This window comes from Plodia interpunctella, chromosome 18 (genome assembly GCF_027563975.2).
Source record: "Plodia interpunctella isolate USDA-ARS_2022_Savannah chromosome 18, ilPloInte3.2, whole genome shotgun sequence".
Lineage (NCBI taxonomy): Eukaryota > Metazoa > Arthropoda > Insecta > Lepidoptera > Pyralidae > Plodia > Plodia interpunctella.
In genome coordinates, this window is record NC_071311.1 from 4,458,270 (window position 1) to 4,474,245 (window position 15,976).

Sequence of the window (15,976 nt, forward strand, 5' to 3'; positions counted from 1 at the left end):
GTTATTTTTAAACACATTATCCAAGATATATCACACCATTCCAGTTTCAAAGGAAAACTTCATCTACCTATTGTATTTATCCATCAAACCTACTTACGGAATCTAGGTCTCGGTACGGTCCGCGAACGGTAAATTTACTGTCATTTATTTGAGACCTCTTTGTACTTTTGTTTGGGTATAAGGATAAATATAGCATGATACTCCTTTTTGGTAGTCCAGTCGTATAAAAGCTGAGGCGGAGTGCATTCGTCCCTATAAAAAATAAATGCGGTTATTGACTTCGGATGGAATTGAAATTAACTTTTTGTAGTCAACAGGCATTGAAAATTCGTCCAAATATCAGGGGTATAAATATCCGTGCGGGATAACTTGACACGCGGTCGACTGTACTTAATTAAATATGTATATACGATGTAAATCATAAGTATTTATTTCATAAATATAGTGTGACGTTAGTGTTATGAGAGCCAGTGGTGTTAATCAAGGATTAACTGGAATTTATTAACATACCTAAGTATATCATTGTTAACTGTGGATTCACAATACTAGGAAAATTTATAACATTAACATTTCTGCAAATATACCATGGTTAATATTAATTCTTTTGTGACGTATGTATAATAAAACAGATAATACATACAATAATTAATATTTATTGACCTGGCCCATAATGGACAATGAACATAATTCTTTATGATCTAATAATCTTGACTCTGAATACATACTAAAAAATTGTCGGTGTTATTATCGTGAAAGTTTTTAATTATAATATAATATTTACATAGACGGGCATTTACTTTTACCAAAACATAATTTGCTACTAGCGTTCAGTCAACGGCAGTCAACACTACGTCCCCTGTGTCAGTAATTTACATGATTGCTTAGTTTGATCTGCCCTGACTGTATCAATCACTACATAGTATAAAACAAAGTCACCGCCGATGTTTGTATGTTCCTATTGTATGTATGCTTAGATCTTTAAAACTACGCAACGGATTTTCATGCGATTAAATAGATTGTGATTCAAGATTTAGGTGTATAGTTTATTGTGGTTTAACCGAGCAAAGCCGGGATGAGCTGCTAGTGTAGAACCAAACATGGAAGTACGTAAAAGTTAGAATTTTATCCCAAGAACATACGGAGAGGTCCTGTAGCTAAGTAAACTGCGACCAAATTTTAATTAGTAAAAAAAGAATTGTCAGAACCCACTCAATTTTAAACACGGCAGACACAAGTTAATAAAACACAACATGGATGTAGAAGTGAACATCTGCGTCCGTTGTAATTAAACGTTTCTATGGTTTGTATGTAAGTATTATACAGGTATTGTTATTATATAGGTGTTAGTTGTACGTATATGGTGTGGACCAAGATGGCCCAAGAGGAAAACGTGGTTCAAAGTCAAAGCATTTTATTCAGAAATTAGACCTTCACACAGGGACTTAAGAACGCCATACAAGTGTAACACACACATATAAGTGTAAATAAATGTGTAACATAATAGTTTCTGTTACACTGTTTTACCTGTTTGCACACACATGTTTAGTTGAAAATAGATTGAGAGTGTTCAGTTTATTTCTGTAACACTTAAACAAAAGGCCTGCCACGAAACACACATCATAACGACTACATACTGTCTCTTTTTCATATATCGTGTAGGTACGCATCGTGTAAAAAATTGAGAACGCGTGGACGCAATGACGTGTTACGTGTTTTATGTTTCATGGTAGCTCCCCAGAAATGTTGAAAATCACATACTTGCCCTTAGCTCTACTATGTCAACACTTGGATTGATAACACAACGAAGATATAGACATAACGAAGATTTTGTAATAATAATATGTGTTATTTGGCCAAATTACACAAATAAAAAAAACCCTACATAGTATTTGATAAGATTTGAGTTCTCACAATGTTGTGATGTCAAAACGTTCTTCTCAAGGGACAAATGAGGAAATTTGTCCTTTCTGTAGCACGTTAGACCGCATATCTATGTAATATATAATTTGTGCTGCTTTCTTTAATTCCACTGCATGGTTCATATGTATGCGTCCCGTTACGTCGACCTGCGCAGGCGTTAGACAGGTTTTGTTGTCATCCCGCTGCGCAGGCGCCGGCAACCATACCTACGGCGGACGCCGAACCTCGAGGACTTTCTCCAAGTAAGTATTTTTACCATTACCATTAGAAAGAAAGTAACATAAAAACAATATAACAATGAGTTAACCGGGCTGTGTTGTTGCTACGGAATTGGTGTAGTTGATAAATATTTTTAAGTAACGAACAGTGTATTTTATTATAATCGTTTTAGGTATACCAAGTAAAAAATAAAAGTGTATCTTTGTAGAATAATTTAACAAAACATTTGTGACAGATACGAGTATGTGTAAAAATATCAAGTAGATAGGTACTTATTAAAAAGGACCTACGTTAAAAGTTCAAAGTTTTAGATTTGTTTTCGACTTGTGATTTTTTATTCACAGATCTGAATATGACGATACGAGTGCGATAGTAGATACATTGTTGTGATGGTGACTCAATTTAGAGTTGAGCATTTATTTGGTCCACATGCCTCTACAAAGCAACGGGAACTTTTATATTATTTACCTTTGTAAAAGTGAATTTTGTTTTAATTACTTCCACATAAATGAGGTAATTTAGCGCATCAGACCGTTCAAAACGTTGAAATCGGTGTGATTTCAAATAATAGGCTAAACGCTAGTTACTTATCAGCTAATATTCTACGAGAAGGCATGTATGTGTTATGCATGCTATCATATCTCCGGAAAAAATATTTTTTTGAAGCAATTGTCATTCAATTTGATACATATATGTCGGAAAAATATTTATTATGCTTGAGACCTTAGTACATACTACGATTAAGGTCTATTACCTAGAAGGAAACAAATAAGTGTCAATTAAAGGTCATACTTATTTTATATATTTACGATTTACTGCGATATCACGCAATGTTTTTCTTTTGTATGGATCATACATACAGGTTTTAGATTGCAAGCTTTTGAATTTTAGATTCCACAAAATTTTACACAAAACATGTAACGGGCACAGGAAACTATTTTGTGGCCAACGTTTTGATGGAGTTTCATTCATCATCAAAATTCACGATATCAATACGATATTCCTTATTTTGGCAGTGACAATTGTAATAATTAATTTTATAAGTTTCAGAAGGTTTTTCTCAGAGGCAAAAGTATTTGATCTTAAATCAGTATTCCTGTATTGATGCAATTCGGTTGTAATGGACAATCAATGATCACACCCACTTTGTAATTGTAATATTTTAATATTGATTCAGTAACTATTCAACAACAATTTTGACGTTTTCTTATTACTACTTAAGTAGTTTGGTGTGAGACAAACCATATCGAGTTCTACTTTTGGATATCGCCAACTATATATAATTTGAAATAAGAACAACGATATTGAATAGACGTTTATTCAAACACTTTCAGGTACCAGGAGAGCATAAACATGAGGAGCACATTGCTCTGGCTGTGTGCGCTAACGGTGGTGGCGTCGTGCTGGGCCCAGCATTACAACAACCGCTATGAGAACTTCAATGCAGACGCGGTCATCGCCAACGAGAGGATTCTTCTCGCTTACTACAAGTGCGTCATGGACAAGGGCCCTTGTACAAAGGACGGGAAGAATTTCAAACGTAAGTTTTTTCATAGTGAAACTCAACGCGTTTGTTCATAAATTAGTCCTTTACATGCCAATTTTTCACATCAGATTTTAAATTATAGTAGGTAGTTCGCAAAAAATTACATATTACAGGCATATTTGAGTTTTGTGTACCTATCGAAATTTAATCAACAGTAGTGGCCGCTTGTTTCAAACAATTTTTTTAGGTTTCTATAAAAATTCACATATTTAAAAATATTTGTACAGCTCGTCTCCGAATAAAATAATAGCTACTCCCTGCTCACTGGCGCTCAACAGCGAAAACTAAAAAATATATACTACAGGAGATTATAAAGCTACTATATTACAAGACGTAGTCACAATTTGTGACAAGGGCTTTGATAGCCACCGAATTCTTTTTAGGGAATAGTGGCAACCGTGTCCAATAGAAAACTACGTTCTGATATAATCAATTTACTAGTGTAGCATAATATGCTGTGGTATATATTTTTTTGTTTTCGCTACTAATTTCCATAAAAATAGGAAAATGTTGGGCTAAAATGTGGTTTGGCTGGCGCAGTCTTAAAATCGCCAATATATCGCGTTACAGGTGCACTGCCGGAAACCCTGACCACCGCGTGTGGTCGCTGCTCTCCGTTGCAGAAGATCGTCGTGAGGAAGCTCTTGCTCGGCATCCGAGGGAAGAGCGAGCTCCGGTTCATTGAACTCCTGGACAAATATGACCCGGAGCGCTCCAATAGGGACGCTCTCTATAATTTCTTAGGCGTTTGATTTTGTTATTTATCTTTACTAGCCATCTCACTCTTTAACAAATTCCTCTTTCTCTTTTTACCTTATACCTTTTAAACTACGAAAAAAAAACAATCATTATTTCCTTGAAGAAGGAATATATTTCCATTCAATAACTTTATCAGCATATCAGGAAGTATATTGGTAACGAAATCCGGCCGTCTATTTCTAAATGTTATTGTTAGGAATATTCCAAATTAACAATCAGTCTTAATTTTTTAAAATAATTTTATTTAAGTACATCAGACTATCGGAGGATAAGCAATTCATACGATACTTGTCAACCAATGCATTTATAATGTTAACTATTTTAACATATCTAAGTTATTTTTGTAGGAAATAAAATATATTATGAATTTGCTCACTGTGTTTAATGTATTGTAGCAATATTTATTTGTGGTCAGTTAATAATAGCTCTATACGCATGGATTCCTACCTGCCTTGAGCTAATAACAATTATAACACAGCTATGTAAGTTGATTCAAAGTGACATATTTGCAAAATTATCTTCTTTACCAAGAAATCTTGGAGCCTTGATCCTTCCATATAAATATTAGATCGCTTAAGTTGTAAACCATTACAAGCCTGAGCTTTATCACATAAACATAGGAAATCAGCACAAACATGAAGTTGGCTGTAGTGATTTTGTTCGTAGCAGCAGTTGTTCTTGCCGATGATAAGTACGAGGAAATAGAAGATAAATTCGACTTATCCGAAGTTCTCAGCAATGATAGATTATTGCAATCATATGCAAAATGTTTGCTGAATAAGGGACCTTGTACTCCAGAAATAAAAAAAATAAAAGGTAATGCTTACACTTTTATCCAAATAAATATCATTCTTAAACGACTCATATACAACTTATTAAAACATAATATAAACTAACACTCTCACAAGATAAAATTACAACTAATATTTAAACTAGTTATTAACATTCTGTGACTGTACTGCTCTAAGAGCACGATAAAAAGTCTCGTAGCAAACATATTTTTTTGAATGATATTTTTCAGCAGTTTGCCAAATTAAATTAAATTCTTCAGCTGTGAAACGTTCACCGGTGGCTTCGAAAACTCTTTTAATAACGTGTGGCTCTCGTTTAGCATACATTTCCCGGTGGCTTATGCCTAAATTAGTGAAGAGACTAGGATTCAGACATGCTCTTGCATCAGTTTCATCAGGCAGGTACGATGTATCAGCCTTACAATATCCATCAGGCGTTACTGGGTAATCTTCATCGAAATACCTTCCAGTTGGTAACCCAGCTCTATCTTTTATATCAACATCTTGACCGGGTTTAACCATTTCGCGGTAAGTTGTACTAAAATCAATACATTTATCAGGGATATCCTCAACTTTTGGTAGTTCTGGAGGGATTTGGGTAAAATTTAGGATGGAAACAAAGATTTTATATTCAACTTTAATTCCATCAAAGGCTTTCCAAGCTGATAACAATGGTTCAATCAATGTAGCATCAAATCGTATATATTTGGTTGCACAATAATTATATACTAATTCTTTCGGTAACCAACCCTTACCTTCTTTATCAAAGTATTTCAGGTTTAAGTATAACTTATTAAAAAAACTATTATCAAAACGCTTACTTATACATTTTCTTACAGAATTAAGGTGTGCGAGACATTTTTAAAAAAATATGCGGTCTGGGTTAAAATCACATAGTGTTAGACATCTGGCAGCACTTTCATTAGGATTTAGTTCGGTTGACTTACCAAAAGCAAAACCTTTTGGAACACGGCTAATATTATCGTTTGGGGCAACACTAACACCCAATTTAACTTTATTATTAACTAAGTTAGCTTGTAAAGTATTCATTGGCTTAGCAACACTAGTTCCAAGTGGAATTCTATCATCCAATAGACAACATTTCATGTTCCGACCTCTTTTATCAATATTTGATCTCATACCAAATACTGTGTTGGGGTTAAAAGATGATGAACAATAGTTTCGATCTTTTTGATAAGCAACGTGTTTATTACGAGGTAGGTCGCCTGGAATAGGATTTTTAGGCATTACGACGTCATATAATGTTTCTTTATAATCAGTTTTCTTTCCGGCCGTTGTTCCATATAAGTCGTAACCAAATGGTAGAAAAGGAGTAGGATCACGGTTTTTACCAAGCTGTTTGTTCCAGTATGATTCATAGCAAGATTCTTTTATGTCATCTATAGCAGTTTGAAATTTAGATTTCGTTGGTGGATTAATCAAAAGAGATCCATCACTAAAACTTCCAGCAAACCTCATGTCACGAGGCATAGGTCGTCTTAATGGTGGTAAAGAGATAACCTTTGGAGATGGTTTAATAGCATCACCAATTAGGGCATCAACTTCTTCTTGCATAAGGTAATGCTCCAAATTGTTTTTTACTGACTGTTCTGGTTGAGCAGTTGGAAGTCCAGCTGCACATACATTTTTATCTCTTTCAATAAACATTCCTTTATTACCCTTTCCTCCGCTTGTACCCATTGCACACGTGATCGGCATTTTTACCAATACAAATTGAGTAGATAGCTCGCTTTGAAAATACCAGCTGATGCGATTTTATATTCAGTTTCCAGTTTGACGGTTTGACAATGACAAGGAGGATTCTTATAAGTGTTCAATAAACTTTTTTTTGCTTTTTGTTGATCTATGCAATAAAACATCGCGATTGTTAAGGACCACCTCTTTTTTGTACTAAATCTATGGCGCACTGAGCTCATTTTAGAAAATTACTTTTTATATTGCTGCTGTTTTGTATTATTAGTCTTATCATCACAATTGTTTTATTTCAGACAAAATTCCAGAAGTACTTGAAACACACTGCGCTAAATGTACCGACAGACAAAAACAAGCTGGCAAACAACTGGCTCAAGAAGTTAAAAAAAGGCATCCGAAAATTTGGTCTGAGCTAGTGGCTCAGTATGATCCCGCGGGAAAGTATCAAGAAGCTTTCAAGCAATTCTTGAACAATTAATTTTATGAAGAGGTACTTAATTTTGTCACCACAACTCAAGATTATTTTATTGACTTATTAATAATTTACAAAATTATAATAGGTATATCATATCCAAATCCAAATATAGTTATTTAAATTTTATAACAATGCAAAAAATTACTAGACTAGAAAATACAATGGTTTGAAATATTAAAAATGTTTAATATTAGTCTTCTTTTTTATTACCCTCTAAAGCTCGTCTGAAAGTTTCATAGCAAACCCAGCCTTGCGAATGAAACTTTTTAGCTTCTTCCCAGATAGCATTAAAACTTTCATCAGTAAAGTTTTCACCGCTCGCTTCAAATACTCTTCTAACAACTTCTGGTTCACGTTTGGCATACATGTGTCGGTGGTTAACATGCAGTAAAGTCAAAGCACTAGGGCATAAACAAGATTTCACGTCGGATTCGTGTGGTAAGCAAGCTCTATCAGCTTTAGAGCAATTATCCGGTGTGACCGGAAAATCTAAATCAAAGTATCTTCCAGAAGGCACTCCAGCCATGCGACTGTTATCTGGCTCTTTTGGTTGCACCATTTCTGTGTAGGTTGTAAGAAAATCAAGGCAATCTGTCGGTACATCTTCCACTTTTGGCATTTCAGGCGATGGCTCTCTGTAATTCAGAACGTGCACGAAAGTTTTATATTCAATTCTTGATCCGTCAAAAGCTTGCCACATAGACAACAATGGCTCTATTAATTTTGGATCAAATCTAATTAATTTGGTTCCACAAAATTCATATACAGTTTCTTTAGGAAGCCAACCAGTTTTTTCTTTATCAAAATATTTTAAATTTAAATAAAATCCACGGAAAAATGTTGCCAAAAATCTTGTTGATAAACACTTGCGAAGGGTGTTTAAATGTTTTAAACATGTCAAAAAGAAAAGTCGATCTGGATTTATTTCACAAGTTGTAAGGCACTCAGGCAAATTGTCTGGAGGTTTCAACTTGCCAAAACTATATCCTTTTGGTACGTTACTTATGTTGTCATATGGCGCTAACACTTTTCCAATCCTAGGTTGATTTGCATTTTGATGATTAGATTGTATAGTATTAACAATCACTCTACCTCCAGTGCCTAATTTGACTCTGTCGTCTGTGAGGCAACACCTTACGTAAATTCCTCTTTTATCAATATTTGACCTGTGACCATAAGTAAGATCAGGTCTGAAAGCGGGTTGACAATAATGGTAGTCCACTTGCGCTCCGGGTTTCTTGGATGCAGGAGTTTTATCGGGATAAGGATCTTTTGGCATAACAATATCATATAAACGTCCATGATAAGGTGTTGGTTTGCCAAAATTTGTAAAACGATCGAATCCTTCTGGTAACATAGGCACTGGATCAGGTAAGCTTCCAAGAGGTTTTTTCCAATATGATGAGTAAGCGGTATTTTTAAAATCTTCAATAAGTGTTCGGAATTTAGACTTATTTGGTGGATTGACGAGCTCTGGTACCTCCCCAAACATGCCTGCAAAACGTCTGTCTCTTGGAATCGGATGACGAAGAGGTGGCAAAGGACGCGGTTTCTTTTCTGGAATAATGGCATCGCTCATTAAGGCGTCTACTTCATCCTTCAGAAGATAGTGCTGCAGAGAATCTTTCACTTGTTCATCAGGCTGCTGGGTAGGCAAGCCCGCAGCACAAATATTTGGACTCCTTTCGAAAAACATCCCCTTGTTGCCTTTTCCACCGCATGTTCCTCTTTGACAATCGACCGGCATTGTTAGTTTATACAAGTATGTACGTTTTATTTAAATATTTCTAAAATATATTTTGTATCAAACATATGCATAAGTTGTCTTGTGTCAGATTGTGTCAATCTGAAAATAGGATGTCAAGGTAAAAATACAAAAGAGAATTCAATTTGTTACAATAAAATAAAATTACCTAGAAGCATGGAATTAGTAAATTAAAAATTAAACATTAATCTTCAGCTTTAACTTCACGGAAATAAATTTTGGTCACATCATAATAAAAGCTTTTGTAAGTAGCTACATCTCATATTCATCTACCTCACAGATATAAGAACAATGTTCTTATGTCTGTGATCTACCTATATCTTGTAAAAAATTTAAAAATCCAGTTTTCAAATTATTTGGTATCATGGAATTAGTAGGTACTCTGTACGGACGACCTCGGTGGCGCGGTGGTAAAGTGCTTGCTTCCGAACCGAGAGGTCCCGGGTTCGATCCCCAGTCGGGTCATGATGGAAAATGATCTTTTCTGATTGGCCCGGGTCTTGGATGTTTATCTATGTATGTATTTGTTATAAAATATAGTATCGTTGAGTTAGTATCCCGTAACACAAGTCTCGAACTTACTTTGGGGCTAGCTCAATCTGTGTGATTTGTCCTAACATATTTAATTTTATTTACGGAGTACCTACTGATTCCATGTTTGGCACCTAAACAATACAATTAAGAAGTCGTTATTATAGATACAAGTGAAGAAACAGAACATACAGATTCTCGTGCAGTAACGAACTGGTAATACACACATTAGAATTGTGACCACGGAGTGGATGGTAATTGGTAGTTTGTCGTATTTACTCGTATTCAACGTGCAGTTATGGACAATGACAATCTACTTTATATAAACCAAAGGAAGTCTGCCAAGTCTTCCAGTATTGAGTTAAAATCTTGCGTTATGTGTTTCCTTTCGAACAGTAAATAAATAAACAATTGTACGTTTTCAAATTTATTATCTTCTATATATTAACGTATATGCTCGATAAATACTTATTCAAAACGAATTTCAATGGGTATCAGCTCCAAAATGATACTAAAAGCACTATTTGCTATTGCTCTTACAAGTTCGGTACGTTGTGATTTCTACAGTTCGCGATATGATGACTTTGATGTTCAGCCTTTGCTGGAGAATGACCGGATTCTTCTGAGCTACACCAAGTGTTTCCTAGACCTAGGTCCTTGCACACCTGAAGCGAAGGATTTCAAAAGTAAGGCCTTAATTTGTCGTGTTTTATTTTAGGTACTTGGTCATGAAAAGTACATTGTGTTTTTGAGAAGCAAGGATTATTAAATTTATTTATAGTACATTGTTATGAAATTCCATGATTTCTAAAATCAGCTTCGACTATAAGTAAGGGAATAATAATATAACTTAAGTTTACCAATTATTTTATGTAGATTGCATTTACGTAGTATGAGTAGTGTCATTCTTCATCCAACATCATAGGTTTTTTCATGTATGAATACGTTTTGCATTGTATTTGCAGAAGTAATACCTGAGGCGCTCGAGACATCTTGTGGAAAATGTACACCGAAACAAAAGAAACTCATAAAGAAAGTAATAAAAGCAGTTATGGACAGCCATCCGGACGCTTGGACTCAGCTGGTCGATAAATACGATAAAGATAAGAAATACAGGGACAATTTTAACAAGTTTTTACAAGAAGATTAAAAATGAGCTACTTAGTTTAATGTTAATGTGTTCCATATAATTTGCAAATTACGTTCTCATGATTGGAATGTAATGAAAACAATTTTTGTGTTTTATAAACATAAGATATGGTAAGTAAGGAAAAATAATTCTACTATGATAAATGTATGTATATCATAGTATATTAAGATTCCTTTGTTTTTAAAAATGAAATACAAACACATTTCGATTCAACTTATTTATTATAAATACCAATATCACCATCATCAATTTTATCACAATAATTTCAACTCCTCAACCTCTATAAATAGAAGCTGGCAGTTTATTTCAATCATTTTATACAGTCTCTATTTAATTTTTCTCTTTGACTGAGTCTATCTTGTCTTTGTATCTCTGCTGGTAAATGTTTTGGGGGTCATACTTTGTGGACAGTTCATTCCATAGGTCAGGGCGTTTATTGACCAAGAACCTAATAACCTTGTCTGAGCTGTTCTTCTGCTTGGCTGTGCACTTGGAGCATTCATTTTCTAAAGCATCAGGTAGGGTTTCCTTCAAAGTTTTCCCATCTGGAGTACAACGACCCCTTTCCATGAGGCAGTCGACGTATCCCTTTAGAAGTCTTTGGGATTCTAGGATCTCGTCAACATTGATGTTGTCCCATTTGTCGGTGTAGGTGGACTTGCCCCACGCCAGAGCCAGGACCACCATTAATGGGACTAGAACTATATACTTCATGTTTAATCTGTAATAAGAAATAAATTATTATTACTTAATTGGACGACATTTAGCAGCCTACAAGTAAAATCTGCAAGTTAATAAATAGGAGAAGTATAGGTAAGTTCTACATAAAGGTTTAAGAAGCCTAAGCCTGTTTATCTTGGACTTGAAATGAGTAGGTATTAAATTTAGGCCATTGAAATAAAGACATTTTTGACACACAATTTGACATTATTTTGTGCTTTACTTCTGTATCTACACTGAATGTTGACATATTTTTATAGACTAGTTATATATAACATTTTTTCCCTTAACACCGATTAGATTTATTATAAGATATAAGAAATTACTTTGACATACGACCTTATAAGTAAATATACATATATATTTTGATTTTATATCGACTTATCATATACCAAGAAGGTAAGTAATTATAAAACTACGCAACAATGGTTGAGAACAAACCAGGCATGATCAGGTACATGTAGGAATATTTTAATTAGACAACAACTACCTATTGTTTATTGTTGAGGCTAAGTGATAATGGCATCGTAGCCCATTCGATATTTTTCATAGGCTTTGCATGAATATAACGCTGCGATGAATAACTACATAGATAACTTTCGGTTTGATGGCTCCAGAAAAGTCAAGAATGTGCCATGAAACGAGTTTTCGACAGAAAATAGGCGCGTTTGATATTGACAGCAGCGCCATCTAGATTGCAGCGGAGAATGTATGTAAAATGCATGTTTTTATTTCTGTGGTACTCCTCCACTACAGACTTAAGTACTCTTTAATATATAGTATATCTATATATAGTCTTGAAATGTAGTCATTTTACTTAGTTACTATTTAGATAACTTGACCCGGAAAGTACTTTATAGGGTGGATTTTGATAAAATTAGTTCCTGCAAAAATTTTAACGAATCGTTAGCCGTTGACACGCGTACGAGAAGAAGGTTTTATGCTAGTATGGTCACCTACTCGTACTATATTATAGACTACAACTTAGTTAAACTGACAAATACTTAAGGATAATATAATTATTTTTATTTAATGTTTTCTGACAATGAACACCGTGCGAAGTGGTGAAGAATAAAGCATGATGATAGAACCTTGCACTGACGCTTTATGTCTGAGGAAGTAGCCGAGAAACCTCTAACAAGGTAAAGAGAAGCTATGAGCAATTGTCATCAATGATAAATTTTGTAGTTTTCATTAATCAGTTAGCGTTAACAATGGCAAAACACTTAAATACATTGTCAAGATGCAGAATAAATACTAGTTTACTTGATCTCTAGGTCTACCAGTTTGTGGTGACCTATGAATATATATTTTAACATGCATGACGCAAACTTCGTAACAAACATACCACTACCTACCAACTATACAAGTACTTAACTCCAGACAGATCAAGAACAACACTCATAAATACAAATGTCGAAATCATGTAACTTTTATTTCAGAATACGTAACTAAGGCGTAACGTAAGGCACGTTTACAATTATAAAATATGCATCCAGAAAGTAAAATGGGAATGATTCAGTGAAATATTTCAACGTTGAATGAGAAGAAAAGAAATCTAAAATTGGTTGTATTCGCTTCCGTGGAATTTCTGGATAGCAGGCGAGCTCGCCAGCTTTTTTTATACAAATCTGCTTCATAATATCAATACAGAAATCTTTATCCGCTTCATACGACACCCACGGGAGAAAATGGAGTAGTTCAAGGAACCGTACGCCATATTTACTTAGATATATTTATTTCTGTATTGATATTATGAAGCAGATTTCTATAAAAAAAGCTGTAAAATTGTATCCTTTGCCTTTATAACTTCTATGCAACAATTACATTATCTAAGAGAGTTGACGTCAGCTGATCGAACAACTATAGCGCAATATTTAAAATTTATCGGTTCATTTTTGTAAGCGGACTTTGAGCATTGTAATGCAGAGAGAAAGAAAGAGAAATTAAATAAGCAGACTTTTACAAAAGACCCAGGTGTTCCCGCTGAGTATAGACACTTGAAACAGATTACTATTTTAACAATGATAAAATAATTGATAAATGTAATGAAGTGTTCGAAAACTTATGAATCTTCAGGATGGCGTAGTGATAGTGATAGATATCAAACCCAATTTGGTTTACCAATATCAAAAAATAGTGATATAAAATTAGTTTATGTCATAAAATCTCCCAATCGTCTAAAAGCATTCCGCAACCTTTTGCGGAATGGTCAAGGGTTAGGACATGTATAATAACAAACAAATATTACTTACAAGTTATAAGAACATAAGCCTAAAGTTTCGTAAATTGTTAACATTGGTATCATGACATCAACATTTATCCACAACAAATTAAAGATCAGAATTTAAATTTATTTAAAAAGCACCTCAGGTCCTTGCTGATTGATAAATGTTATTATAATTTGAACGATATTTTTAATGATAGATTTAGATAAAAATTTAGTTAATTTAGTTACTTTTATTTATTCGATTTTGTTTTGTGGGATGACAGCATGCTCTCATTATTTAAATTTGCATATTCGTGGACGGTCAAACATACAGGATTAAGCTCTTCTTTTAAAACCACATTGTAAAAAAATGTATACTCATGTTTTTGCAAATAAATAATCTTTGTTTTTGTCTTTGACATGCACAGTGGATCTGTCTCGATTGCGACATCAGTAAATATTTGGAAATGGATCCGACCAAACTATTATTAACCAAACTGTTCCGACTAAACAATATTTATTATCGGTCAGTACATCGAATGGTATAGAGTATAGATGAACCCAACACATTGTATTACAATACAGTCCAACCATAACATAACAAATATTCACCAAACAGAACCGAACCCCGAAACAATAGTGTTTGATAAACTCACTACTAACACCAAATCGATATCAACGTCCTCGTAATTATAGATGATCGACATTGTGATTAGTTCACAGTAGACGCTCACCTGTGTTTAGATACTCCTTGGCCGACCCTTCGGTAAGCTGTGGCGAAGGCTTCGCCACCATGGCACATTTATACCGCGGTCTCAAGCTGGAGTTAAGCAATTTGACGTCACAGATTAAAACAAAGCAATGATTCATAATTCATAATGAAAAAAAAAACTGAAGTTTTCACTATACCTATTAATTTTTCCAAAGGACTCAAGATCTGCATATGAATCGACTAAATATCTGAAAATTTGCCGTAAGTTTTTATAGGGTCGCTATTTTTTTATGCATTTTTGATTGCTTTCTTAATTTTTTGTGAGATAAAAATTACTTAAATATATCTTTTAATATTTAATAATCTTTCGGTTATTTTAATAGGTTTCTACCTAAATAAGAGAAAAAAACCTATATAACCCTATATAGGCTCTTGTTTGAATTTCTCAAGTCGGTAACAATCTTAGCATTATATAGATAAATGAAATATAAATAAATCAAAAATTCTTTTCTTGTAGTATTCTACTTTGGAATATGGTAATTAAATCAACAATCAATTAAGATACAAGATCAAACCATTTAATGGTACAACGCGTGCACTATCGACGAAAGCTATAGCAACATATGTTAAGATGGTTGAAATTTATGAATTAGTCATATATATATATGACTCAGACAGCTTAGTTTTTTGTAGAGAGATCTCTTAATATTGAGATGGTCATAGGTAGTGGAAATATACCTCGTATACAAATTAATTATACCTAGTCCAATCGGGGTCCGCCGTTTAGTTTCTTATGTTATTTATTTCGTTGACATATAAGTTATTCGTAGCAAAAAAGAGCATGGATCAATGCATGCAAAAATCTAATTAATCAAGCTAAGTCGAGCCCAAAGTACTAAAAGATTTACCTTCAAATACGACGAATTCATTAAACTTAAAAAAGAATCTGTTGATTATTTAGCAGTTCTAATTTTCATTATGAAAAGCCCGTAGAAGCTATATTTTTTCTTATACAAGTACTCATGTAATTTAAAATTAATTATATTACTATGAAGTGGTCTATTTCGCTGTGACACTTGCCCTTTCACGCCCACTTACCATTTGCTGTGACAATTACATTTTGCATAATTATTGTGTTATGAGACTCAATGATCCTAGTAACTACATATGTGTTCAAAACCACAATGCAATCATTGTGAAAATACTCTGTATTGTATAAGATCTATCATCGAAATCCGTGTAATTATTTTAGCGCTATTGAGTATTCTTCTTTCCTTCCTTACAGTCATATTCCTCATGGCTAACGGTCGTGGTCGTTAAGTGGAATGAATATTAGACTAGGATATTAGTAGAATAGAACGAAATATGTACAGATAGGGCAAAGTCTTCATCCCTTGTGGGATAGACAGAACCAAAAGTTGCGAAACTCGAAGGGTGGCGATGACGGGTTTCTGGTAGAATTGAGA

The 15,976-nt window shown here is 34.0% G+C and overlaps 5 protein-coding genes across 6 annotated transcripts; 2 read left to right on the plus strand and 3 right to left on the minus strand.

Annotated features, from left to right (window-relative positions):
- Nucleotides 1–2,028: 2,028 nt before the first annotated feature.
- LOC128677928 (allergen Tha p 1) lies at nt 2,029–4,815 on the plus strand. Its single transcript, XM_053759095.1, has 3 exons — nt 2,029–2,162; nt 3,474–3,679; nt 4,256–4,815. Exons 1-3 carry the CDS (start codon nt 2,047–2,049, stop codon nt 4,435–4,437), a joined length of 504 nt encoding a protein of 167 aa, XP_053615070.1. The 5' UTR covers nt 2,029–2,046; the 3' UTR covers nt 4,438–4,815.
- A 199-nt stretch (nt 4,816–5,014) lies between these two features.
- Nucleotides 5,015–11,082, plus strand: LOC128677938 (uncharacterized). The gene is made up of 4 exons (XM_064436555.1): nt 5,015–5,260; nt 7,245–7,423; nt 10,168–10,405; nt 10,685–11,082. The coding sequence occupies exons 1-4, from the start codon at nt 5,080–5,082 to the stop codon at nt 10,867–10,869; spliced, it is 783 nt and encodes a 260-aa protein (XP_064292625.1). The 5' UTR covers nt 5,015–5,079; the 3' UTR covers nt 10,870–11,082.
- Nucleotides 5,377–7,238, minus strand: LOC128677926 (EF-hand domain-containing family member B-like). Its single transcript, XM_053759092.2, is given in 1 exon segment — nt 5,377–7,238. A coding segment is annotated over 1 exon segment (1,578 nt). The 5' UTR covers nt 6,955–7,238.
- LOC128677922 (uncharacterized) lies at nt 7,459–9,263 on the minus strand. The gene has a single exon (XM_053759090.2). It carries the CDS (start codon nt 9,168–9,170, stop codon nt 7,614–7,616), a length of 1,557 nt encoding a protein of 518 aa, XP_053615065.1. The 5' UTR covers nt 9,171–9,263; the 3' UTR covers nt 7,459–7,613.
- LOC128677929 (allergen Tha p 1) lies at nt 11,072–14,637 on the minus strand. 2 transcript variants are annotated; one of them, XM_053759096.2, is made up of 2 exons: nt 14,533–14,637; nt 11,072–11,590 (listed from the first exon to the last, which is right to left on the minus strand). In XM_053759096.2, exons 1-2 carry the CDS (start codon nt 14,598–14,600, stop codon nt 11,200–11,202), a joined length of 459 nt encoding a protein of 152 aa, XP_053615071.1. In that variant the 5' UTR covers nt 14,601–14,637; the 3' UTR covers nt 11,072–11,199. The 2 variants fall into 2 exon arrangements, with proteins under 2 accessions (XP_053615071.1, XP_053615072.1); XM_053759097.1 differs by lacking the exon at nt 14,533–14,637 and adding an exon at nt 14,462–14,520.
- Between the last annotated feature and the right edge of the window lie 1,339 nt (nt 14,638–15,976).

What these genes read in the sequence shown, in the direction of transcription:
- LOC128677929 (XM_053759096.2), bottom strand. Translation starts at nt 14,600, where the DNA reads ATGTGCCATGGTGGCGAAGCCTTCGCCACAGCTTACCGAAGGGTCGGC. An exon ending in CAAGGAGTATCTAAACACAG is followed by an intron (nt 11,591 to 14,532) that starts GTGAGCGTCTAC and finishes TTCTTATTACAG; the next exon opens with ATTAAACATGAAGTATATAG.
- LOC128677922 (XM_053759090.2), bottom strand. Translation starts at nt 9,170, where the DNA reads ATGCCGGTCGATTGTCAAAGAGGAACATGCGGTGGAAAAGGCAACAAG.
- LOC128677938 (XM_064436555.1), top strand. Translation starts at nt 5,080, where the DNA reads ATGAAGTTGGCTGTAGTGATTTTGTTCGTAGCAGCAGTTGTTCTTGCC. An exon ending in AGAAATAAAAAAAATAAAAG is followed by an intron (nt 5,261 to 7,244) that starts GTAATGCTTACA and finishes GTTTTATTTCAG; the next exon opens with ACAAAATTCCAGAAGTACTT. An exon ending in TCAAGCAATTCTTGAACAAT is followed by an intron (nt 7,424 to 10,167) that starts TAATTTTATGAA and finishes TCTATATATTAA; the next exon opens with CGTATATGCTCGATAAATAC.
- LOC128677928 (XM_053759095.1), top strand. Translation starts at nt 2,047, where the DNA reads ATGCGTCCCGTTACGTCGACCTGCGCAGGCGTTAGACAGGTTTTGTTG. An exon ending in ACCTCGAGGACTTTCTCCAA is followed by an intron (nt 2,163 to 3,473) that starts GTAAGTATTTTT and finishes AAACACTTTCAG; the next exon opens with GTACCAGGAGAGCATAAACA. An exon ending in GGACGGGAAGAATTTCAAAC is followed by an intron (nt 3,680 to 4,255) that starts GTAAGTTTTTTC and finishes ATCGCGTTACAG; the next exon opens with GTGCACTGCCGGAAACCCTG.